The 26,715-nt window shown below is 35.5% G+C and overlaps 3 protein-coding genes across 7 annotated transcripts in view; 2 read left to right on the forward strand and 1 right to left on the reverse strand.

Moving 5' to 3' along the window:
• The first annotated feature begins 1,405 nt into the window (after positions 1-1,405).
• flvcr2a (FLVCR choline and putative heme transporter 2a) lies at positions 1,406-18,601 on the forward strand. Of its 5 annotated transcripts, none has more exons than XM_055173141.2 (12): positions 1,406-2,205; positions 4,619-4,760; positions 6,725-6,865; positions 7,026-7,093; positions 7,418-7,521; positions 10,660-10,770; positions 11,205-11,310; positions 11,641-11,752; positions 13,767-13,831; positions 14,039-14,112; positions 14,257-14,333; positions 17,861-18,601. In XM_055173141.2, exons 1-12 carry the CDS (start codon positions 1,690-1,692, stop codon positions 17,878-17,880), a joined length of 1,536 nt encoding a protein of 511 aa, XP_055029116.2. In that variant the 5' UTR covers positions 1,406-1,689; the 3' UTR covers positions 17,881-18,601. The 5 variants fall into 5 exon arrangements, with proteins under 5 accessions (XP_055029116.2, XP_073725906.1, XP_073725905.1 ...); XM_073869805.1 differs by having other exon boundaries at positions 14,039-14,107; XM_073869804.1 differs by lacking the exon at positions 17,861-18,601 and adding an exon at positions 14,986-15,074.
• A 2,725-nt stretch (positions 18,602-21,326) lies between these two features.
• On the reverse strand, positions 21,327-25,140 carry erg28 (ergosterol biosynthesis 28 homolog). Its single transcript, XM_073869808.1, has 5 exons — positions 25,013-25,140; positions 24,644-24,792; positions 22,318-22,408; positions 22,118-22,236; positions 21,327-22,042 (listed from the first exon to the last, which is right to left on the reverse strand). The coding sequence occupies exons 2-5, from the start codon at positions 24,774-24,776 to the stop codon at positions 21,954-21,956; spliced, it is 432 nt and encodes a 143-aa protein (XP_073725909.1). The 5' UTR covers positions 24,777-24,792; positions 25,013-25,140; the 3' UTR covers positions 21,327-21,953.
• Positions 25,141-25,915: 775 nt separating this feature from the next.
• Positions 25,916-26,715, forward strand: part of ttll5 (tubulin tyrosine ligase-like family, member 5) — an 86,159-nt gene continuing 85,359 nt past the window's right edge. Inside the window, exon 1 of the mRNA XM_073869175.1 lies at positions 25,916-26,065. The gene's annotated coding sequence lies outside the window, so the exon portion shown is untranslated. The remainder of the gene's footprint in view (positions 26,066-26,715) is intronic.

Consider the following 26,715-nt stretch of genomic DNA (forward strand, 5'->3'; position numbering starts at 1 on the left):
AAATATCATAAAATAAAATGAGAAAAGTTACTTTTGATTTTTGATATTAAGAAAACAGTATATTATATACTGTCTGTATGTACACAGTTCATTCTTTTCCATAAGAAGCCCTCTTGACATTTATGTGTGATTTAGTTTCTAGTTTTTAGTGTAGAAGAATTTAAACCCTACTGTTGTTAAACCACCTTAAAATTTAAAGAATTCAGATAATCCCTCATAAACCAGCAGTTTACAGAACCACTGACCCACATACACCATAACCATAACCTGTTCATAATAATGTGTCTTTGTTTGTTATATTTCATAGCTCATGAAACACAGACTCAGAGAGCAGTAAAACAGATCCAACCCATCATTAAAAAACATGTAAGGGCAAAGTTTAATAAAGTTAACATTGCTTAATAAAGAGATGATGATTCAGATCTTGGCCGGTGAGTAATACACACACACACACACACACACGCACGCAGGTAATGGCAATATTCTTATCTTTATGGCAGATGATGATGGAGCTGGAGCACAGGTGGACACGAGAACCAGGAGACTGAGGAGCTAACAGGAGTAAGGAGCAGGTTAGTAAACTCAAAGTTACAGTAAGTAGTAATCCAAACTGTAGCAGTCCAAGTCAAATGAGAGTTAGATCAGCATCTGATGGCACCTATATGTTCTTATACTTCTGGAACCAGAGATGTACAGAAGGGCCATTCAATACATTGACCAGACCATGGCAATAATGATGGTTGATAGCGAAATATGCACTAAAAAGGACTGAAGCTTGTACTTCATTGCTGTAAAAAGTTTTGTGCTTTTAATCACTCCATCTGTCTCAGGTCTGAGGTATCTTGGGGACAGGCCTACAGACACATCGAGGAGTTTCATGAAGGCTTTCCTCTGGGAAGCCAACAAAAAAACAACAATTCAAGTATTTCCTTGGAAAGGAGGGTGGTCTGGTCAGTAATAAAATCCACTCTAGATGCGACATCACTTTTACGGTATGATGTCACAAACACCATTCAACATGCAACACAAAGAATTCAATATAAAACTCAATAGCTTATCAGATAAAGAGTGCTGGATTTGTGCTTTTGAAGAAGCTGTAAAAGGCATTTTAATGAGTTTGCCCTTTCAGGAGTCCAAAAGTCAACGTCTCTGTCGTGACACAAGTTACATGTTTACTCTAGCAGAAAAAAAATGCATTCACATTTATACTTTATGTAACCAGATTGTACTCTATACACCCTGAATGTCTGCCTCTGTGTTATTCATAATGCAAAGTAAATGTGCAGATTCTCACTTGTGTCCAGCAGGGGGCCCTAAAAACCTCCGGGGGCCCAGGCACTTGAGTCACATACAGACAGTACAATAGAATACAATAGAATGTGTATGCACTGCACACCCACACACAGTAAAGCCTAAAACACACACTATACACATCAGCAGCAACACCAGGAGGAGCAGTAGTGTTCTAAAGGATGTGTTGAGCTGAACACTGACTCTCATTTCATTTGGAGAGACGATGAAGATGATGAACCTGCTATTTAGTCTATATAAGCAGAGAAATGAAGAATAGTTACTGGGAAAGAACAGCAGCAGGACTTTTTTTAACCTTTGCACTGGATCACGTTATATTGGCGCTGCAAACAAAGTCTGGACTCGTGCGCTCAGCTGAAGTTCATCCAGCGTCACAACATGTGTGAGAAAAGCGATGATCCCGCTGGAATAAACGAAGTTTGTCCAACGAACAGCTCCGATCTGAACTCTGTTTCCACTCGCGTGTACAAGAGGAGATGGATCATCGTGTTTCTCTTCAGCTCATATTCACTCTGCAACGCGTTCCAGTGGATCCAGTATGGAAGCATCAACAACATCTTCATGAAGTTTTACGACGTCACTTCATTCACCATCGACTGGCTCTCCATGATCTTCATGTTAACTTACATTCCCTTCATCTTTCCAGTGACATGGCTGTTGGAGAGAAAAGGCTTGCGCGTGGTCGCTCTGCTGGCCGCCTCAATCAACTGCGCGGGCACGTGGATCAAAGTGACCAGCGTTCAGCCCAGTCTCTTCTGGGTCACCATGCTCGGACAGTTCGCCTCGGCGTGCGCGCAGGTGTTCATCCTGGGAATGCCGTCTCACATCGCGTCTGTGTGGTTCGGCTCGGACGAGGTGTCCACCGCCTGCGCCATTGGTGTTTTTGGAAACCAGGTGCGTAAAAGCGCAGCGCGAGAACACGAGCGCACGCGTAACCAGCATCTGACTGAGTTTGTTCATCATAGCTGACATATTCATATAAACTATAAACAAACTCTACTGAGATACTGTGTGTGTGATTATGAAAGTTACTGTGTTAGTAAATGAAATGTGATTTCACGGACAGAAGCAACACTATTTAACATTTGTAGTATTTATACATAACATAGTAATATAGGTCAGAGTTATACATTACATTGAGCTGATTACGTTGCACTTAATTGTTTTCATGTTTTACCAGGTCACGTGGAAATTCATTCTTTCACTTTCATTATACATTCATTCATATTGAAGAGATGCTAAAACAGCGCAGGTGTATACAGTACATGGACTATATAGATGTATAGTACTATATCTTTAAGAGAACAGATGACACTTAATAAATAAGGTTTTAAAGGGGACATTTCACAAGATTTTTTTAAAGATGTAAAATAAAACTGGTGTCGCCAGAGTACATATGTGAAGTTTTAGCTCAAAATACCCCACAGATAATTTATTATAACAAAAATTGACACTTTGTAGGTGTGAGCAAAAATGTCGTTTTAGGGTGTGTCCTTTAAAATGCAAATGAGCTGATGAAATGCAAACACTGATCGTCATAATGATGGTTTGTTGAAATTGAAACTCAATTGCCAATTATTTTCTCTCTTGGTCTCTGGACTAAATGGCAGTGCTGTGGTTGGATAGTGCAGATTAAGGGGCGGCATTATTATAATAAGATCGAGCCAAATTTCAATCACCTACTTTTTTACATGCTTGCAGAGAATGGTTTACCAAAACTAAGTTACCGGGTTGATCTTTTTCACATTTTCTAAGTTAAAGGAGAACTGGAGACCCAATTATAGCACTTAAACATGGAAAAAGACAGATTTTTATCATATGTCCCCATTAACAGTGTAAACATTATGAAGAGCATGTGTGTACGTATTATCATTGCACAGATCACCACTTTAGTTTGCTTTACTGTTGAAAGTCTTGAGTTTCTCTGTGATTTTACTTTAATCCTGATATTGCATTTGACATTCACGTGACGATTAGGTTATTTTATATTAAAACGTATGCACATGTTAAACACAACACACTGAAGAAAGTTTGGTTTCAATGGAATGGACACACCGTTTGTAAACTTGACTTTCTTTACTTGAGCGCTAAAGTGTAATCTCTAAACAAACACAGTGAAGTTCTTGAATGAGAGCATGTAAACATTTACTCCTCATACACACTTTACGGGTGAGATCTCTTCATTGTAGCATAAACCTTTTGCATTTCAATACATTTTCAGGGTAATTTCCAGGTGATTGTAGTGATTGAATGTTAAGAGAGACCAAAAGAGTCGATTCTGTGAGCTGTGATCCACTATAGTTGTGTTCCAGTCGACAGTAATGAGACACAAATGAGATACCAGTTAGACAGGCACAGCAAACACAACAGTGCAAATAAAACAACTGAGTCAAATCTAACCGAGTTAAATGAGCATCTCATTATAAAAGCCTGTCGGTATATTACACTAACTCAAGATCTAACTCATCTCTGAGGTTTTGCCAGGCATATTGTGTGTCTTTCATTTTAATATCAAGATGCTCAAACACTAAATCAATTACAGGCCATTAACTGTGTGAATGAATGAATCTTAACTGTTACTATAGGGTGTTTGTTTATGTTTATATAATGTTAATCTCCTTTAATCTATTGACTGTAAACAAAACACATTTACTTATATGTATATTAAACATCACTGAATAACAGTAAATGTCACACATGCGTGATGCGTCAGTCACACTAGCAGCATCAGCACCACACATGTCAGTGCATAGATGTGAAAAGCTGATATTAGTTTTATGAGCTTTAAAATGAAATCTAACCCAAGTGACCTCACTGTTCTGCTCTGGATATTACAAAAATCACACTGACAGCTTTCATCAAAGCGTTTCTTTTACTTCTTCATCTAAAGCTGAGGTGAAGAGAGAAGAAACCTGGCCTAAAGTCTGATCCACATATTGTTGCTTTTCTGGACAAGAACCAGATAATTTCTTAGTTTTTGTTGATCACTTTATCATGTTACTCAGACAGTGTTGTTAGGTGCATGTCTCAAATAAAACAATAAACATTTTAATAATATTACACAATGTATTATGAAAACTTTGTGCTTATTTTATTAGTCTGTGACCTTGTAATAACAACTTGGTTCCCCAGCAGAATGATAATAATAACCTGTGATCTTTGATTTTCATAAGTTGCTTAAAGTCAGCCAATCAGATTCGAGCCTGCCAGATTGACAAAGTGAATTGTATACAATGTACACGAGAGCGTGAATGAAGACATTATGGTCTGAGCGTGAGACTGATCTCTTTTTGTTTTGTCCCTGCAGCTCGGCATTGCCATTGGCTTTCTGTTGCCGCCGGTTCTGGTACCGAATGTAGATGACATTAATGAGCTGTCACATCACATCAGAATCATGTTTTACATCACTGCTGCTGCGGCCACCGTCATCTTTCTGCTGGTCGTGTTTGGTAGGATCATCTATACCAGTTTTAATATTTAGCAACACAAAATAACCCATACGGCAGATACAATTTCAAAATATATGTACTGAAATATATTTTGAAATGTTTTAAACAAATATTTAAACCAATATTTTTTGGGATTTTTTTTATATTTATATATATTAAATAAAAACATTTAAAGCATTTATATTTACGTTGTATTGGAAGAAAAAAATGGTAAGTTACAAATCTGTAAACATAACAGGTTTGAAAGGGTTAAAATTAAATATATTTTCAACTGCAAAAATATACTTATTTTATATTTTATACATACTTATACATTATACAGGAAAAAATCTTTTTTACTGTATGGGTTGTAAAATTAGAAATGTGTTTTGTAAAATGTGTTGCTCCTGAAATATATGTTAATATATGAAGGTTAAAACAAAATATATTTTCACATTCAAAGATATACTTAAGCTTTATTTTCTACAAAATGTATTTATATTTAACTATTTATATTTTATATTTTTTTGCCATATGGGAAGAAAAAAATCGAACATGATTGTTTTGGTATAAAGCCCATGAATGAAACCTAGTTTGCTTTTAAACCTAAAGAAAACTGTAAGTCACTTTATTTAGAGGGAATGTTGTGCTAGTTTTTCATTTTAAACAACAAATTGTAATATATAAATGATGACATCAGTGCACAAACAGCTTTACATTTTGTGATGCTTGAGATAAAAACCTAAGAGGAGAAGTAATACTGAATAGACACATTTAAAGTTGTTTGTAAAATAGCTGATAAAAGTATGTACCACAGTAAATAATATAGCAACGTCAAAACATGTTGACTATCAAGGCTGTATATATCGCCAAGCCCCGCTGTCAATCATCTGAACATGTGAACTCATATCAATCAAATATTTGACAGATGAGTTTGGACATCTAAAGAATAAACCTGTCAGTCTCTCTCCTGACTCATACAGACTTAATTCTGATATTATAATTTCAGTATCCGCTTCTTAAGGCCGACAACATGCCATAACTTCCAGGTCCAAGCGCTTTATAGTGATAAACACTCACACTTAAGAGTAAACAAACATCGCTATCCTAACCTTTATCTCTAAACAGAGGGTTTGTTGTTACACCTGCTAGAAAATTTAGTTTTAACACAAATAATTCAATCAAATTCTGTCTATATACTAAAGGTGAATATTGTTTATATATCTGCCTATAAACAATAGATATCCACACATTCATCCATCCATCATCCTTCATCTAACCATCCTTGTGTTATGAATGAATGCATTAAATAGATTTAAGACAAAAATCCTAATAGTGAGTTATTTCCCCTGATATTGTGTTAACAGTTATCATTTTGATGAATAATATTTACATTGTTTTCATTTCATTAACATTGTATACCTGAGAACCCTGCTGTGTTTAAAATGGTTTTAATCCCAGTTATGAGTCACTAGGAGTTGTTGACATGTTTCAAAATGCTGTTATGTTTTAGGTAACAAGACAGAGTTTAAAATAATATAAGGTTGGATTTGGTGAATTACACACCCAACTCGGATATAAAAAGATGAAGAAATTTACTCCAAAATACTCTTTGTTCAATATCTTAACCAAACCACATCAAAACTTTTCACAAATTGACAGAAGATCTTCTGACATTAAGACAAAAAGACCAAAATCACAGATTGATCATCCCTGTAGAAATATGTAAAGTAGTCGTGTTACAATTAACCCCGCGTTAGTTTGTGTCCCACTCACTCCTACATTAAATCATCATGTGTGTTCCCTGGGTTTGAACCCATGACCTTCTGCAGTGGTAGCACATTAACTATCGGGTGCTCTGTAAATTATTTCAGTGGCTATGCTGTAGTTTTGTCATTTTGAAAAAGTTGTATTATGCTCCTCTTGACTATGATTTTTCTTGTGAGAATCTAACGATTGAGTGGTGATGATGTTGTATTGCTCAGTGTTTCAGGATAAACCTGAAGTTCCTCCATCACAGTCTCAGGCAGCGCTCAGACTCACACCGGCGGGTCAGACCTCATATCTGGAGTCTATTAAGAGATTGATGTCTAACAGAGCCTTCATCATCCTCCTCCTCAGCTATGGTACATGCATCTCATGTCTCTATATCAACTTAAAGGAAAAGATCACTCACATATGAAAATTGACATGAAGCTAAATTGGATTTCAGTACGGAGATAAAGGTTAGGATTGCGATGTATTTTACTTTTACAGTATTTAACCGTGTGTTTCTTGTGTTCTCAGGACTGAATGTTGGCTGTTTTTACTCTGTTTCCACCCTGTTGAACCGGATGATAATGGAGCATTACCCTGTAAGCCCTGCTATCATAACATTACATAAGACAGCTCACGTTAACACTTAAAGACATTTAAACACCGCTTACACTTACAAAAATAACTAAATTACCATTATCAACATTATCATTGTACTTTATTGCTTTTTCTTTGGTTTTTAAGAGATTGATTTTAATTGATCATTTCCTTCAAAATTCAAGACATTACGTTATATTGTGAAGGACTTTCAGTTTCACTATATTTCTCCATTAAAGTCATTGAGAGTAAAACTCAGCCCTTATAAATGATTAAACTCGAGTGTTTTTTGATCTTGTAATGCTTCATGATAATGTAAATGACAGGGTGAAGAGGTGAATGCTGGGAGAATTGGATTGACTCTTGTCATCGCTGGTATGGTCGGATCTCTCATCTCTGGAATCTGGTTAGACAAGACCAAGACTTACAAGTAAGCCATACTTTACATGTTGATCCTTAAAGGAGCAGTTCAACAAAAATAAACAGTCTGTCATTATTCCTTGACTTTCATTGTGTACAACAGAATAAATTAGTTTTTTCCACAAATCTTTTGTTGAACAACAGTGACACAATGATCTTGTCTGTCAGTCTCTGATGCTCAAAAGGGATTTTGTCATTTACTATATTCTTATTCTGCATACACACTAAATGTGAAGCATTGTGTTCCTTGAATATTTTCACACCCCATTCAGACTAGCAGCCACTAGCAAAATAGCAAACTGACGCAATCTCATTCGTTTCAATGGAAGGTTGCGACTTTCGGCGACCTGAGCAAAGGTGACCATTGGTGACCAGATGGGTGTTTCCAGCCACGTCACGTACAGGAAGTTAGAAAAGTTTAACTTTATGCAAATGATGCGATTTTTGGGAACGACTATTACGAACGACTACTGGAGTGGATGATACGCACAACCAGATGTAGAAATGCCTCATTAAAAAAGTTTTACTTCCAGTAAAATATACGATCAAGAAAACACAAACTATCTTTGGTAGACATTCAGTGCATGTTAGAGTAATTGTGTTTTGTGTTTGTCAATACTGAAACATTGATGGTAAGTATAGTAATGGCTGTTAAACACACTAACAGAAGTTTTTTTATTGGTGAAGCAAACAGATTCTGATAAGAAAATGCAGATACTTTACTATAACAAACCTAATGTGTTGATACTTTCATAATTCTGCAGTATTTAAAAAATAAATTGTACAAATCTTTGATAGACTTAAAATTTGAAACGCTAATGAAGGACTCATTAGATAACAGAGCCTTTGCTTTATAATGGATTTCCTCTCATAGTCCTCTCGTGTATAAAAGGATTTATTGAGCGGGTTTATTATTACTCACACTGCACATGTTTTAGGGAATGCAGAAATGAGTTTATACAAGACAGACACGTTCTGATAACAACACATCTGATAAATCTACAGTTATAGACAGGGCTCAAATGCATGCTAATGGTGAAATTTAAATAATAAAATTGGTCCTGGGCAGAGATTGGTCGCGATTGATCGCATACAAAATAAAAGTGATTATTGGTATAATATATGAGTGTGTGCTGTGTCTAATTATTATGTATAAATATATACACACACATTCATGTATGTATTTAAGAAACATTTACATGTTTATATATATTTATTTATATTTTTATATAATCTATATTAAATATAAATTTAAAAAATGATATATAAATAAAACAATTCTGAAATGAATATATGAATGTGTGTGTGGTTAAATATACATAATAATTAGACACAGTACACACACATATATTATGCAAGAAATCACTTTTATTTTGTATGCAAGTACAATGTTTTTTTCCACCTGAGACCCAGAGTTGGTAATCATAACCTTAACCCAAGAGAACCAAGTTAGTTTAACCATGGGTGCCCAAACTTTTTTCTACCAAGGGCCTAAAAATCAAATCTGACTGAGGGCCGAAAGTAAATGTTGCTTTGTTATGTTATAAATAAAGTTGCCCTGATTCTCCTCATTTATCATTTTCTAATATTTAAACATTAAATAAGCAAACTTTACTCTGTTTATGCAGAACTAATGCAGTTTTATTTTCAAAGGTAAGTAACAATTATTTTTTATTTCATTTTATCCTTGTTTCATGGGTTTTTAACCCATCACTGTAAGTTTGTAATTCATATAATTTCAAAAGCTAAAAGTATCACTCAGTATCAGTGTAACTTGTAATCAGTGTTGGGTAAGTTACTCAAAAAAAGTAATTAATTACTAGTTACTAATTACATCTTCAATCATGTAATTAGATTACTTTACAAATTACTTTCTTCAAAAAGTATTTAATTACTTATTACTAATTACTTTCTAAATCCTATTTAGTACATGATACAAGGATAGGCTTGAAATGACTCGAAGAAATAGTATATAAAAGTACATAAATTATTCTGGACTCACTTTAGGGTCCAATTCTCTCTATTAACTACTTTTTTCTCAATAGCAGAATCAGGCATTAATATGTGCTTATTAATAAACAGCCAACATCTCATTAATAATAATGCTAATAATCCACCAGTTAATAGTGAGAATTGTAAACTAAAACCATATTAAATCCACTATTGTAGTATAGTATAATTGTTTTACAGTGCATATACAGTATTTAGTTACATCAGAAGTAACTGTAATTAAATTACAATAAAAATAAGAGTAATCCCTTACTTTACTTTTTCAAGGGAAAAGTAATTACAGTAACTAATTACTTAGTTACACCCAACACTTTTTCAGCCATGCCACCCTGTTACACTTGTGTACACTTGTGTTTTGGGGTTAAATGTTACAGGGTTAAAAATCAGTGTAAACAACCAGAAATATCACACTAAATATAAATGTGATTCCCACGAACTGATAAATAACCTCTACTTTTTGAAAAATTATTTTGCATTGCACACTAAAAGTCAGATCAGTGTGATCTCCTCGTCCTTGTGTTGTCAGATGATGAATGTATTCTTTTTTCATGTTATGTTATAAAGGCTTTTCATTCTAATGATCTGTATAATCTATTGTGAAGGTGATTTTAAAACTGCCCGTTTATTTGACACATCATCATCCTGACACTTCATATCATCTCACAGTCAGAATGGCCCGAGGCTCGTCACAACAACCGCAGTGAAGTGGGACATTTTCTTACGCGTGGTTGTGTTTCTTTATAATACCGGTTTGTTTAAAGGCTGCCGAGGCCATGAAAACATTCAAAAAGAAAAATCCTGTTTCTCAAATGAGGCCGTTTGTAATGAGGTATGAGGTGTGTCACAGCACACATGAGATCAAACACGTCCTGCAACATTAAAAATAGCATTTACACTTATTCAGCAATGTTTCTTAAAGGGATAGTTCATCCAAAAATTACAATTCTGTCATCATTTCCTCCATCTTAAATTCTTCATAAAGGAAGATATTTTGAGCAATGTTTTAACCAAGAAGTCATTGATGCTCCTGCTTGATTACAAATATCATAAATGTGTTGTATATCTGCTAAAAGTCATGTTTTATAAATGTTTGTGTCTAACACACATGGATTTTAATGTGTTTTGTGTTGTATTGTAGACAGACGACGCTTGCGGTTTATATTCTCTCATTCGTGGGGATGGTCGTCTACTCTTTCACCCTGAACTTAGGTTATCTGTGGGTTGTGTTCCTCACATCAGGAGCTCTGGGGTACGAGACACAATGCTACAACTGAGTTTAATCCACTTTTAAAATCATTACATTAAATGATCTTAAATAAATATAGCACATAAGTCAAATGAAACATACGTTTCAAGCCAAACAGTTCTCTGTTATTTTCTGTTTATGGCGATAGAGCAAACATGAAATATCTCCTCTGATCTCCAACTTTATTTGACATCTCACTAACAAGGATATATAATCATGATATATAACAAACTGTGTGACACTAAAACCCTCTCAGATGGTTATCTCTGTTTATTATTATGGATCTCAAAGAAAAACACGCCATGTCAGAAGTGATATGTTAAATATTAGGTATACGTGTGAGAACTAAAGCTTTATGGTTAAATGCTTGGATGGTTGAACATTGATCTTGCATCCTTGAGTGACTTTGTCATTTTTGTGATATCTGTTGAGCGAAGGTTCTTCATGACGGGTTATCTGCCATTAGGATTTGAGTTTGCGGTTGAGCTGACGTATCCAGAATCCGAGGGGACATCATCAGGACTACTAAACTGCTCAGCACAGGTCAGAACATCTCTATAAGATTTCGATTAACTAGCAGAGATCAGTGGAGAATAACCTACACAAATATTTTGTCTAATTACCAATAAACTATATTTTTGACAACTGTCCATTGCACCAATCCCGTGCTACTTAACTCAATTTTTGTCAGTCAAGCCAAGGGGATCAGATTATGAGATCTCACTGATGAAATATCACTGACTCTGACCAAAACCTTATTAAACATTATAGACAATAACTTTAAATATTAAGGATGTCAAAAGCACATTTGGTTGAGCATTGAGTGCATAAATCCTGTATAAGGTTGTGCTGAGATATTTGTGTTGTGTGCAGATATTTGGAATCATGTTCACCATCATTCAAGGCAAAATCATTGATAACTTCGGCACATTAGCCGGCAACATCTTCCTCTGTGCCTTCCTCTTCATCGGCTCAATCCTGACAGGTATAGAAGCACGCTTTATAAAGATCAATTTCAACAGCATTTTCATACAGCGCTCGTAGAGAAGAGCGTCATGTAAACTTTTCTCATCTGTTGAGGTGTAGTTGACTTTCAGCATCATAGTTAATGTACAATTCGGAGGAGTTATACAGATAATATGTGTAAATCATCAACAAACAGAGAATTTTCTTTTTCCAAATGAGCTGAAGTTTGTCTGGTGACGTTTATTGTCCTTTCACACAGGACTGTACGTGTTCTTGCATTTAAATCACATTAGATAGCAGATCAGAATGCAGCGGTCTCAAGATGGGCCTTTAAAAGTTAAGCTGTCTTTAACTTGTTCTGTTTATGAGACACAAAACAATGAATAAACTGCAAGATGTGTCACCATGTAGTATTTTTAGGGCTGTTAATTTTTATGCTTTTGACCCACCTGATCAAGCCAATGCGGCATAGTCACAAAGTTTGTCATTACTAATGCTTTCAGGCCTTGTCAATTTAAATATGTAAGCACAAGACGTAAAACAGATCTCAATGCAGTGCTAACACGCTGTTTAAGAAGAGCGTGAATGCCTAAAGCCAGTGCCCAGATATTCTCCAAGGCTTACGGTATATTCACACGGAGCATCAGCGTTAACATTTGATGGAGGGCGTGTCTGAAACGTGGCCAACAGCCAATCACAGTGGCCGCAACACATGCTCCTTTGTTGTTATTCCGCAGGTGATCTGATTGGCTGACGCCTGCGTCGGCTCTTGAAAAGCTGAAAAATGTTCAACTTCTCCCGTGAGCCACAATTCATTTCGGCAATGCATGACGTCACCCATTTAAAATCGTGTGTGCTTCAAACATTCTGAAAAGTGAAGCCGTTGACTCTTTGATCGCCCCCTGGTGGCTGGTTGCAGAACAAGTCATAAACCCCACCCTCTCCATGCAAACGAATCTGAAAGATGGTTTTGGTCCTTTAAGGTAGTTGTTCTCATGCTGATATAAGTTCAATTGTCATTTTTGTGCTACGTTTTATTTTAGCTGGTAATTTGATGCTATAGACACGGGGTGTGTCATTATGATTGGAGTGGTTGAATTGGGTGGGCGAGTTTTCAGGCGACAGTTTGATACCGTGGTTTCACCTCTGGCTACACGGACAATTCCTGGCTCCAATCTGACGTTTTTACGTAACGTGGCAGCACCCATGGTTAGACATTTTTGGCTTCAATTCATTACAATGGAAGGAAGCGACTTCACGTTGTCCTTTTTTTTTTTTACAGTCTATGTTCAAGTAAATGAGAAGCGTTAATGATGACGCCCTGTGTGAATGTACCGTTATGTGCGATCAATTTGATAAAAAATTGTACCGTATTTTCCAGACTATAAGCCGCATCATTCAAAAATGCGTCATTAAGACGAAATAACATATATAAGTCACAGTGGACTATTATTTCACAAATTCCAAGCCGAAGAACAGACATTTAATCTGTAAAGGCAAGTTATTCAACTAAACAATAGCAGACAGGACAGCAGGCTGAATAGATATCTGTACGTTAAAGTAATATTATCAGTCATTTAAACGATAAACCATAGCATACAGAACTTACCTCGAAGGTTGAATCGGCTAAATTTACCAAACAAGCCAACTAGCGTGAAGTTCGTAGACTCGTCATTCTACATCACTGAATCCATTTAATTACATAAATACAGAAGCAGCATATGGCGGACTCTCGCGGCTGTAGACGGTAATGTTGCCTCATAAAACTCAAAATTAATTCATACTGACTTACAAGGTGCACCTGACTATAAGATGCAGCAACAAGATATGAAAAAAAACGCGGCTTATAGACCGAAAAATACGGTTATCGTTTGACAGCCCTAATTATTTTCGTAATATTTGCAACTAAATAAATAATCATTTGCCTTAAAATGTTTGCAGAAAGTTGTAAAGACCCCTGGATGAAAAGACTTTTACTCTCTTCATTCCCAGTAATATAGCATGTTTTACATACCTGTTACTCTACTCAACAGCGTTTATAAAATCTGACCTGCGGAGAATGAAGGCCAACCATCAATCTCAGACTGAGACAGACCCTGTAAGTATGTTTAAGGTTAAAGACTCGGGGTCCTCTCTCCAGCACTGAACCTTCTGCTTTCTTTAAAGTATATTGAGATATATTTTTTAAGTATAAAACAAGGTCTGGTGGCAGATAAACTGATGTGTGTGTAGTGTAACTAATTACTGTGAAACATTATCAGATTATCGCTGAATTTCTGAGTATTTGTGTTTCTCTTCTTTACAGCAGAATGGCATGCGTGTTAAAGAGTGTTTTATCTTTTGTTTGATGTACTGTATCTCCGGCTCTTCTGATGTATGGTAGTCTTTAGTTTTCCTCATCTCTTCCGGGTTTATGGAAGTGGGATTATTGTGGTGTGGTGTTATTGTCATCTTGGTGTTGGTATGGTTTAAGGGAATGAGAATTGTGGTTGGTGTGTTTGATAGATTTGGTCTTCTGTGCAGTTTTATGGGTCTACAGTATCTTACAGCCTCTTCCAGGACGAGTCATCAGATTAAACATTACAGCGTCAGTGCTACAGGTATGACAGTCGGGTGTTGATCTGTCTGAGTAAACCAAGTAAGCTGTAGTATATCTGAATATGGAGCTTTTATTGTACGCCTGAGATTCATTTAGAGCACATTATCAATGTCATTTAAACACAACATGAACTAATTTATATATACATCTCTTTACAAATTCACACATAAAGTAGACATTTAAATTGAATGCACAGTAAAGTTCACAAAACACAGTGAAACTTCAAGAAAAGGTAATAAAAACTCAATGTGTCCATCTAGTGGTTATATAAGGGTCATGAGTTAAACACTGCTACTTGCTCTGTATGTATATTAATGTTACAACTTAACTTACAGTAGTTTTAGTGTAAACATACAGTAAGTTATCTTTAACACGCAACTAAATATTTCAGTTTTGCACCACTGAGCTTTAAATATTTAGTCGAGAGTAACGCTTGAATTAAAACTGAATCGCACAAATATATTCATGTTTTACCTGACAGATACTTTAGACATTAATGATGATGACATTTCAACTCTTTTATATCTAGTTGTTAGTTAAGCTCTCTAAGATAAAAGCGATCTAAATGTGTTATTTAATTTATAAAATTATTGTTTCATTTTAGATACATTTCACTGTTTACATATTTAAATCTACTATTTATCATATTTCAGTGGACTTGAGTGAAAAGATGTGGAAGAAGAACAGTAACGTGATCAAAACTAAAATGTGTGTCTTCTCAATATGACTTCTCTTTATAGTTTCAAACTATGCTGATTTAAGAAATGAAGGTAAATTTTATATCGTTCGTGCTCATAACAAATCTTGTCTTGAAAACAAAACAGGGCCGTCAAATAAAGAAAAGTCTCATATAGAGAGAATTATGCCTTCTGTGGAGCATTATGTTAGCAACACAAAGATCATGGGTTCAATCTCAGGGAACTCACAAGAAATGCATTCACTGTATGTCACTTTGAATAAAAGCGTTTGCCAAATATATACATGTCAAATGAAAGGAATAGTTCACCCAAAAATGAAAATTCTGTCATTTACTTAACGTCATGTTGTTTAAAACCTGTATACATTTCTTTATTCTGCTGAACACAAAGGAAGATATTTGTAATGAAGCAGGAAACCATATGAAAAAAGAAGTCAATGGTGCTCATGATTGGTTTGGTTACAAACATTGCTCCAAATATCTTCCTTTGTGTTCTGCAGAACAAAACATATTAATATAGGTTTGTAACAACATGAGGGTAAGTAAATGATAACTATCCCTTTAGGAAAGATCTTCCAAATGATTACTGGTTTGTTCCTCACAAGTAAGCGTCTCCGTGACTGAACACAATAACATGCTCATGGCAGTCTCTAAAGTTGTCCTCGAGACGTTTGTCTAATAATGTGATGATCAGATCTGACAGCAGAGGAGAAAGACCTGAGGTCACAGCTAAGACTTTGCCTGCTTCACATGCAGTCCTTAACAAGTAAAAGCAATTCAGGTCTGAGTGTCTTAAGCCTGGGATACACTGCATGATTTGTTGCCCCAAGATTACGTGAAACAATCGTGACGATTTCTGTGATCGTGACTCTTAATAGGTGGTCCTATGTCGTACAGTGAGAGAGGTTCAAAGATGGCCGTTTTCCCGGTCTTGCAACCAAAGATAGACTACGATAGTTTTCTGACAGTGTCAGAAGTTTTTGCTGCTACGACCTCGTACCAGTATTTCGTCGCTGCCCGATGAAACTCACGTATGTCCAAAACGGTTATTTTTCAGGAAGTGAAAAAAACATCATATTTCAAAAGCAGTTGAATGTAGTGTTGTCATACTTGGTACGTCATCTTTACATGTAACCATATTCTTGCCAGTGTAATGATATAATCCACATTTGACCAAAATTGAGTTTAAATGGACATACGTGCATATTTTACAGTAACGGTGGTCGGTACGTGTTCTTCCGATCATTAATTAGCCTTAGTTTATTTAATATTAATTATACATTTATTAACTCTCTCTTGCAAACTATGAATCAATACACTGACATGGTAATGCTAGACAGATACTTTGTTTGCACAGTCCTACTGTAATGTTGTCACTCCTAGACGTACGTCTGGCGTCTAGGAAATGTTTACCTCGATGAAGGAAAGTCAGTAGGTACGTTTACATGCAACCAAATAATCCGTTTGTAATCATATTGATGGCTCGATTGTATTGGAAAGCCTTCATGTAAACACCTTAATCAATACGATTGAGGACGATCGCATGCAAATTTGGATCGTATTGAAGGGGGTGGTGTACTCCGATCTGTGATCCGATCTGCAGGGGAAAAGTACGCATGTAAACGCGTGAATGGTCTCACCAGGCTGTGTTTATTCGGCTATCCCGCCCTGAGCTTCGATGAAACTTCACGAGACCGGCGAAATGCTTCCACAGGGCGGGAGATACGCGGCGTGATTGACAGCTTTGACGCCAAATGGATATACGTGAAAAGCAAATGACATGATTTCACAACTTTTCATTGGCCATTAAAATATGTGAAGCATACTGTATACGGAAATGAACCTGGACATTCAATCCGTAGAAAAATCTCAAAATCGGCAAAATGGACATACGTGGTTTTCGTCGGACAGCGACGATTTATTATATTTACCAGTAGCTCATCGTACACGTCATGAATCTTCAACAGGGGGTCTGTGGTGGTATGACTGGGGGATCCTCCAAATATTTTTTGAATTCAAAATAATTTTGGGGGAAAAATTAAATTAGGCATTAAGCGAAAATGTTGTATGTTTATAGAAAAACATGCTAATTTTAATATATTTGTAAAGTAAGTGTGCAAATCCAGTCTTAATCTGATAATTAAGGGGTTCTTAAGGTTGAAGACTTCTGGTAACCATGTTTAAACGTTCCATGTTTCACAGTATGATAAGGTCTTATAGAATGCAAAAATCCTGCAGTGTGTCCGGGACTTAAGCATCAAGCACAAGTCAAGGTTGCATCAAATGTACAGTGATGATGATGAAGATGAGAGAGTCTTATAAGAGCTCAGATGGGTAAAATGAAGTGTTGAAGAAGCAGTGAGCACATGGATGGAGTTTGTAGTTGTTTGGTGAAAAGTGGTCTAACTGATTCACTATAGTGTAGATTTCCTTCAGTTACTACAGAGAGACATACAGTAATGATGAGTGCATACAGAGATAATCAGACTAGTTATCTTAGATAACTTAGTTGTGTACAGATAAGTGCTGTATAACTTTGATGGGACCAGCGACGGTAAAATGAATTCAGTGTTGAGTGTGACAGGTTCAGATGTTTTGTAATCTCTCATTGCTCTGACAACTGCTTTACCTTTCCAGTCATTGAAGATGTCAGGACATGATTGAGTTACTGGTCTAACGTTAGAGAATGTCATGTTATTTTATGATTTTTACTGTATTAATACATAAGGAATGAATAGTTTTAGTTCTGTTTTTATTAAATTCATAAAAACAATATTAAAAGTGTTTATGAATGAAGTGCTTAAACTCATCTGGATCTTTCTTGTGTTCAGGAATCAAATGCACATGTTGAAGATGGAGGAGGAACAGTCGTGAAGGAGGTGAAGATGTGAAGTTGAACATCATTTCAGTGACACAGGCTTCACAGATAAAGACGTTCAGTTCAGAGACTAGGTAGAGATTTGTGTTAGCAGCACAAAAGGTCATGGGTTCGATCCCAGGGAACACACATACTGATCAAATGTATTCCTAGTAATGCACTGTAAGTCGCTTTGGATAAAAGCGTCTGCCAAAATGCACAAATGTGATTGAAACGTTTTGTCCACCAAAACCCACAGCATGTTATACAGAAAACCTTTACTCAGTGGTTCTCAAACTTTTGCGCGGCCCCCCTCGTGTACGGTGCATTAATGTATTTTATCAAATGTCTCGTGGGCCCCAGTTTGAGAACCACTTCTTTGCACAACCAGATGACTGACTGAAAACATATGTGAGAGGTCAATGGGTGTATTAAGGTCTTGTGCTTTTATTTATTTACATTAGATATTTTATCCAGAAAGGTATAAAGCCATACCGAAGACTGAAGTAAATCTTTTATTCAGTGATATTTCTAGCTGAAGTAGATTATTTTTTTAAATGATAATTATGTCTTAACCAGACAGTAAATTATTTACATCAATGAAAAACCATTTTCCCAGTCTTTCAGAGTTATTTTCTGTTCAGTACTGTATGTAAATATTTTGAATGATAGTTTCTTTCCCAAACTAAATGAATTAAATCTATTTATTAACCTATCAGAATTCATTATTTTTTCTCATGTAAGAAAGCCAGTGTCATCCAGTAGCAGACTGAGATCTGGTCAGTCTGTGAGGATTATAAAGTAGATGCTGGCCATTACAGTATTCTTATGGAAGGTCAATATCATCTAAAACAGACATCAAAACCTAACATTTTGAAAAGATTCGGTGGCAGTTTTGACTGGAAGACTCATTGGTAAGCATTACATTATTATTTTGTTATTTTCTTTCATGCAATTATATTGCATTATACACTTTAAAAGTACTTTTGATGTATTTATTGCATTTGTATGCCAGCACGATCGGGTCAACTCGGTTAAAAGAGTTAGAACCCAAAGTGATTCTATTGGCTTAAAGACTGTAAGAGTGGCTGATTAAAAAAACGACTAAACTGCTTTTTATTTTGTCTTATCATATGACTAATAACATACAGTGCCCTCCACAATTATTGGCACCCCTGTTTAAGATGTGTTAAAAGCGATCAAATTAATTCTTTCTTTTTTTTGCAGAAGCATAATCTCTAACAGAAATTTTTTGAAAAATATACCCTTTAGCACAAGTTAATAATTATTTTTAAAAAGTCCACGAATTAGGAAAAAATATATTATAAAATCACCTGTTCCACAATTATTGGCACCCCTAACAATTCCTATGAAAAAAAAAGTTTTAAATATATTTTTCTGTAGTTGCTAAAGTTGGTCAGGGTATCTAGGAAGTTTTAATTAGTAATTCATGACTTCCTGTTTCCCTGGAGTATAAATATGACGTGACAAAGAGGTCTTATTCTCTTACCCATTTGTCATCATGGCAAAGACAATAGAACACACCATTCAAGTAAGGCAGATGTGTGTCCACCTTCATAAGTCACGCAATGGCTACAAGAAAATAGCCACTCACCTTAACTTGCCCGTATTTACAGTCAGAGGAATCATTAAGAAGTTTTGAACAACTGGAACAGTGACAAACAAGGCTGGAAGAGGTCCCAAGTTTATCTTGCCACAACGCACAGTGAGGAGTATGGTTAGAGAATTAAAAAAATGTCCTAAACTTACTGTCACAGAATTGCATCAAAGAGTGGCATCTTGGGGTTACAAAGTCTCCATAACAATTATCAGAACCTCTATACATGCCAACAAGCTGTTTGGGAGGCATGCACGGAAAAAGCCTTTTCTCACAAACATAAACATCTGGAGATTGCTAACAGTACTGGAACTTCAACTGGGATCATGTGCTTTGGTCAGATGAGACTAAGATTGAGCTTTTTGACAACAAACACTCTGGCGTAAAACAAAAGATGAGTATGCCGAAAAGCACCCCATGCCCACCGTGAAGTATGGTGGAGGATCTGTGATGCTGTCTGTTTCTCTTCCAAAGGCCCTCAGAACCTTGTTAGGGTGCATGGCATTATGAATGCTTTGAACTACCGGGACATTTTAAATAAAAACCCGAGGGCCTCTGCCAGAAAGCTGAAGATGGGTCGTCATTGGGGCTTTCAGCAGGATAATGATCCAAAATATGTGGCATAATCTACACAAAAATGGTTCAGCAGTCACAAACTCAAGGTCCTTCCATGGCCATCTCAGTCCCCAGACCTCAACCCAATCGAAAACCTGTGGGGCGAGCAAAAGAAGAGAGGACCCAGGACACTGGATGATCTAGAAAGATTGTGCAAAGAAGAACGGTCAAATATCCCTCTCTCTGTGTTCTCCAATCTTGTGAAATGTTATAGGAGGAGATTAAGTATTGTACAAAGTATTCATATCAGGGTGCCAATGAATTTGGAACGCATGATTTCAAGTTTTTTTTTTACCACCAAAGTAATGCACTTAAATCAAAGGTTGGATTTTTGTCTTTTTTTGCATTTGGGTTCTGTGTTGTTTAAATAAAAAGCAGAATTTTTAGAAGTCCCCGACCACATATTAAACAGGGGTGCCAATAATTGTGGAGGGCACTGTATATGACACATACTGTATACTGGCATATAGACTATCAAATTGTTTCTTATCCATTGTGTTTTGGTAATTAACTAACATTTTACCATGCTAAACATGACTTGGTCTACAGCTGTTAACCTGGCTGTTTGGCATATACATTTAACTGACTAGACAGAACTGAAAAACATTCATCTGGTAGAACTGAAACTTGTTAATAGTTTAGGGTTCAGAATAAAAACAACCCTAATGGTATAAAGATAACTTGAATGGTTCCAATATAAAACTGGTTTAATAATATACTGTAATTCTATACTTATACATATATAAATAAATAAATAATACGATTTACTTTTTATAATCATATACTGCATGTTGTTTGTGTCATATAATAAGGTCTGAAGTGATATCTACACAATCTACATTCATCCAATCTTTTTTTTACATTTATCCAATCAATGTCTATATAGGTGCCATACAGAACTGTGACATGAAAGAAAATCATTCAAGATATTTAAACTTTAGATTAGTTAACTTAACTTTTGTGTGGCTTCAAATATTCAGATTCTGTGGTCTTGAACTTTCGTAGAACTCTGATGTTTTACATGTTGTGTTCATATCATACAGTATTTGCATACTGTGTACAGTTTGGCAATAATAAACTTATTCAATGATAATTTAGTTTTCAAGCAAAATTTAAATTGTCTCTCAAATAATCTCTTGCAAAACTTGTTAGCAACTAAGCAAGTGTAAGTTAGTGTTCAATATACAACCAATAATAAACATTCATGCTATAGATAATTCCTCATTTTATTACAGTACGTTATGTTTAGTATTTTATCAATTATACAATCATTTAAATCAATGTTTTACAATATTTTTTTATAATTTAATTGTGGATTATTACACTGTATGTTTATCTAAAATCTTTCATGCAAGATGATGACATTTATTTAAATATATCTGAACGCACCTGACTTTGATGATCATGAAAACCTAAAGGCAGATGCTTAAACACTTGAATTGTAATAATTGTTGTAATAAATACACAGATCAGTGAAGGGAAAGATTTCAGCATTCACAACTTAAAAAGCATCCCTGAATGTACTTTACGAAAAAATGAGAATGATCTGTACACACCTAATATCATACAAATTCATATAAAAATTATTTAAATTATTAAAACTGTTGGTAGTTTTGGGCCTTATATGTTTAGTGATTGTCAACCAATGACATCATCAAAGACCACATGAGTAACAAACAGTGCGTCCTGTCAACAGTCAGCGACCCACCTACAACAGGATTTACATTCGAATTGATAACAGTCCAAACCCTTTAAGGTTCACATGTCACGTCAGCACCTGCAGGGCTTCAAAGGTCATGATGTGAATGTTACTGAAGCGGACACAGACGTTTCTTCAGTTTCTCTTCTTATGTCGAGCTCCAACGTTGTCCTGCGGTTCAACGATACACTGAAACCCAATTAACATAGCCACAATAGAGAAGCCTGCAAACAAAAAGACACTGTTATTTGTCAATGTCAATATATTAAATATGATCAATATCACATGGCATCACTCACCTGCTACAATCAGAGGAGCCATGACACCAATAGTCAAAGGAGCAGTTTTATAAATGAATGCCTCTGACAAGAAATGCCCAAGTGCCAGAACAAATGTCCACAAGGTGACATGATAAAGCCTGAAAGATACATTTATATATATAATTTGATCACATATACTGTATGGTTATGTGCTACTGTATGTTGAGGTGAAGTCTTACGTTCTGTTTTGAATGTCTATAGCACAGGCACAACGTATGATAGAAGACAGAAGTGTCCATATCCCAAATGTTCTCGCCTGAAGTCCATTTACTAAAGAATCAAATTTAGCACATTAAACACTGTAAAATGCTTAATAAATCATTAGATTACTTCAAGCAAATATTACATTTGATTTATATATTTTCTGCTTTATTGAGGCGTAGCCAGCATCTTAAAGGTGGGGGACAGAGGTGTCAGTTGAAAAAAATACATATACATGTTGCAACCATTCTCATGAAGTGATTATAAATAGCACGCATATATAGCTATATTTCCTATATAAGGAGCTAAAAGCAAAAACAATACCTCAGTCAAAAATGAATTATTTAATAATATTAACCTACTGTAATGCACATGACATTCATACATATTGTGTTGGCAAAATCCATTAAACGCCACAATGATTTACTAAAAAAGTCTTTTGATTGCAAGGAGGGTGAATTGGGAGTTGCAAGAGCTTTTTAGGTATTACGATATGAATTTTTGATACTTTTTTTTTTGAAGGATTGGGAAGAGATGTTGCAGTTTTCAACTACAGAGACTTTTATTACAAAAGTTTAATCAAATAAGCCTAGACAAAATAATTATTTTTTTTTAAAATTTGTACATTGTTTGATTAACATTGAAAATAAACAACATAAGAGTAAATGAACAGATCAAATTGCTTACATTCGCCTTAAACAGAGTGTGTTTATGATGGAAATCATGGTATTTTCAGATGGTTTTGTGTAAATATGTATTTTCAAGCCCAAGAAAACATAAACTCAGTTAGCATTCAGAAGCAAGGAGAAAAAGCATGGGAGTAAACCTGTTTTGCATTCTTTTTGTGCTTAAATATTAAAATTGGCAATGCCTGAAACCATGTAAAATGGTCGTTTAGTGACAGGTTGCGGTGTTCCCACTCTCGTTTTTTGAACTTGGAAGCTATGATGGCTTCATAATGCTCACTTGTGATTGGTTAAAGGAATATTCCATTTTCTTAAAAGAAAAATCCAGATAATCCACTCACCACCATGTCATCCAAAATGTTGATGTCTTTCTTTGTTCAGTCGAGAAGAAATTATGTTTTTTGAGGAAACATTGCAGGATTTTTCTCATTTTAATGGACTTTAATAGACACCAACATTTAACTCAAAACTTAACAGTTTTTTTTCAACAGAGTTTCAAAGGACTAAAAACTATCCCAAACGAGTCACAAGGGTCACATCCAGCGAAACGACCGTCACTTTTGACAACAAAAACAACAAATATGCTCTTTTAAATCGCAACTTTTCGTCTAGGTCCGGTCCAGCGCGGCCTAATGTAAATGCGTAGTGACGTAGGGAGGTCACGTAAACAATAAACTGACACAAAGACATTAATTAGTATCAGTTGACATACAACAATGTAGCAACGGTCCTCTTTCTTAACACTTGTAAACACTGAGGCGGAGTTTTGCGTTCGTCCTCTGTGACCTCTTGACGTCATGACGTATTGCGTGGGGTCACGCTGGCGCATCACGACCGGATCTAGACGAGAAGTTGTGCTTTAAAAGTGTATATTTGTTATTTTTATTGTCAAAAATGACAATCGTTTTGCTAGATAAGACCCTTATGCCTCGTTTGGGATTGTTTATAGTCCTTTGAAACTCCGTTGAAAAAAACTGTTACGTGTTGAGTTTAGTATTAATTGTTGGTTTCTATTAAAGTCCATTAAAATGAGAAAAATCCTGCAATGTTTTCCTCAAAAAACATAATTTCTTCTCGACTGAACAAAGAAAGACATCAACATTTTGGATGACATGGTGGTGAGTAAATTATCTGGATTTTTCTCTTAAGAAAATGGAATATTCCTTTAATGTTATTTCATTCTAAGTAATAAACAATAAAAACATGGGCAGTAATGGTGGCAGAGATTTAAAAAGTGTGGGGGACATGTCACCCGTGTCCCCCACGTATTCTACGCCCATGGCTAGTTGAGAGATTCTCTGTGTATGACTGCCAGTTATGTTACATCTAGTCAACACTGTTACTCTACCCTGGTAACAGAGTTTGACATTAACAGAATTGACACTGACTAATTCAGACATCATGATTTTTAGCTATATAAGACAATTATTATAGAAAATATGATATTGTTATGAACTGTTACATCCATGACAATGAGAAAAAATGAGTAAAATAATAAAAAATAACGATTTAAAAAAACAGATGACATTGGACACTAAATGCACATGCAATTATATAATCCCCTTATACGAAGTGAATGATTTTGACAGTAATGAATAATGTAAGTGTAGGTTGATACCATAATCCGGTGTGCCCGTGTAGAGTTTCTCTGATAGGAAGCTGTGATCTCTGAAGCTCTGCACGGTGTTTCCCATCGCGATCACGGACACCATCAGCAGCCAACTCCTCAACACATTCAGAAAACGACTCATCCTTCAGCTGACACACCTGTGTATGTAAGATCAGATCAGATTTATCTGCTGTTTTCATTTATCCTTCATCTGACACACATCTGCATGGGATCAGAATATCAGCAGCTACTCTGCTGTTTGATGTAAATAACTGCACCCCCGTAAAAGCTAATTTGTGTTATGATTCCACTCTAAAGTAGTCCGACCAAATAAATGACACGTGTTATAAAGCAGGATTTAGTAGTAAAGTTCTTCTTACCTTAAATATATGACAGTTACATGCACCTCTATAATCCAAACATTAGTAGTGACTGACTGCTGCTACTGCTACTTATGGATTCAGTTCGGGATATAATGGATGACCAATCAAAATCGCGAACGATGCTTCCGTCAGGTCGTACCACCACGTTATTGGACAGTTTGAAGGCAGTGCTTCAAATGACCGCCCACATCTGGGAGATTTAACCAATCACTGACCGGAGATCATCTGACGATTTATAAAGGACTGACAGGTAGAATGTCAAGTTTATAAGAAACTGTTTTAATACGTTTTTAAAAAGTTAAATTTTATACTGATTTATTTCGAACCTCATTTAAGCAACATTTAATAAAAACTATCAAAATGTGTGTTTTTCAAAACAATAAATAATGTTTAAACGATTTAAAAATCATTACATGTATATATTGATATTTTAAATAGCAATATGCAATGTGTTTTTATTTGTCTTTTTTATTTTAATATTGTTTATTGTGTGTGTATGATTGTGTGTTATTGCAGCTTTGAGTCTAAAACAAATTTCCCGTAAAGGACAATAAAGTATAACTTACTCTAACTTTAGCTCCCCCTAATACGTACATACGCTTATTAGATGGGATGATCTTCCATATTTATGGCGGTTGGTTTTATTTATTGTTTCATTCAAATTATTAAGATGTTATAAACAATTACAACTAACACAATTAAATGAATGGGTACAAACAGGTGAACTCTTAATAATACACAAGTTCATCATGGAAATTAAACGTTTTTTAAAGTAATATTGTTATATCTCCGCGCACTTACTGCATTGCAAAGGCACTAAACAACAAACTTGAGCTTAAGTGCGACGCACGCGCAGTTCAGTTGTCTCGTCAGGAGTTTTATACGCTTGCGCAGATTAATTGCTGTAGTTGGTTGTTATAGTAACAGGCGTCATGTGTTCACCACGCGTGCGCAGTTAAGAGGATCTCAGCTGGTTGTTATAGTAACAGGAGTCAGTGTGGGCTATGGAGCTAACGGTTAATAATTACACATTAGTTAACACAAACAGGTATGTTACTAATTACACGCACATACGATAACTTAGTTACGTTATAATAGTTTGCGTGTAGGTTTAATCTGGTACATTAAACCTTAAGTTTTATATCAGAGACTGGCTAGCTCAGATGCTAAAGTCACTTTAGTCACTGCACAGCTAGTTACCTGTCTCTAGCTTAGTGACACGCTACTAGTCATGTTCATTATAAAGTCAGTGACTCTCACATCTAACTGTTAGTCATATCTGTCATTTATTTTAACCTACTGAAGGAATTCTGTTTAACTTCTTTGCTACTCATCTGTCATTGATTTGAGAGTATTTTAAGTTTACTTGTCATTGTTATTGTGGACTATTGACATTTGTGTCTTAATCTTTTTATTTATTATTTTGCTACATCTGCTCTTTGTATAAATATTAAGTTTTTTTTCATGCTTTTGTGCCTTTTGGTTATCTTTTAATGTCTAATTTCCTATTGCACACAATACTTTGGTTCCACAGGTGTTCATCTGAATATTTCTGAATCTTCAGAAGCTGATTTATATGTTCATGTTAAAGTTAAAGGTGCAGTGTGTAACTTTTAGGAGGATTTCTTAACAGAAATGCAATATAAAATACATAATTGTATTATCAGGGGTGTATAAAGACCTTACTTAATGATCTGT

The sequence above is a fragment of the Misgurnus anguillicaudatus genome, chromosome 7, assembly GCF_027580225.2.
Source record: "Misgurnus anguillicaudatus chromosome 7, ASM2758022v2, whole genome shotgun sequence".
In the NCBI taxonomy this organism is placed as follows: Eukaryota; Metazoa; Chordata; class Actinopteri; order Cypriniformes; family Cobitidae; genus Misgurnus; species Misgurnus anguillicaudatus.

What these genes read in the sequence shown, in the direction of transcription:
- flvcr2a (XM_073869804.1), top strand. Translation starts at nt 1,690, where the DNA reads ATGTGTGAGAAAAGCGATGATCCCGCTGGAATAAACGAAGTTTGTCCA. An exon ending in CTTTCTGCTGGTCGTGTTTG is followed by an intron (nt 4,761 to 6,724) that starts GTAGGATCATCT and finishes TGTATTGCTCAG; the next exon opens with TGTTTCAGGATAAACCTGAA. An exon ending in TCCGGCTCTTCTGATGTATG is followed by an intron (nt 14,113 to 14,256) that starts GTAGTCTTTAGT and finishes TCTTCTGTGCAG; the next exon opens with TTTTATGGGTCTACAGTATC.
- erg28 (XM_073869808.1), bottom strand. Translation starts at nt 24,776, where the DNA reads ATGAGTCGTTTTCTGAATGTGTTGAGGAGTTGGCTGCTGATGGTGTCC. An exon ending in ATAGACATTCAAAACAGAAC is followed by an intron (nt 22,237 to 22,317) that starts GTAAGACTTCAC and finishes TGTATCTTTCAG; the next exon opens with GCTTTATCATGTCACCTTGT. An exon ending in GGCTCCTCTGATTGTAGCAG is followed by an intron (nt 22,043 to 22,117) that starts GTGAGTGATGCC and finishes TTTTGTTTGCAG; the next exon opens with GCTTCTCTATTGTGGCTATG.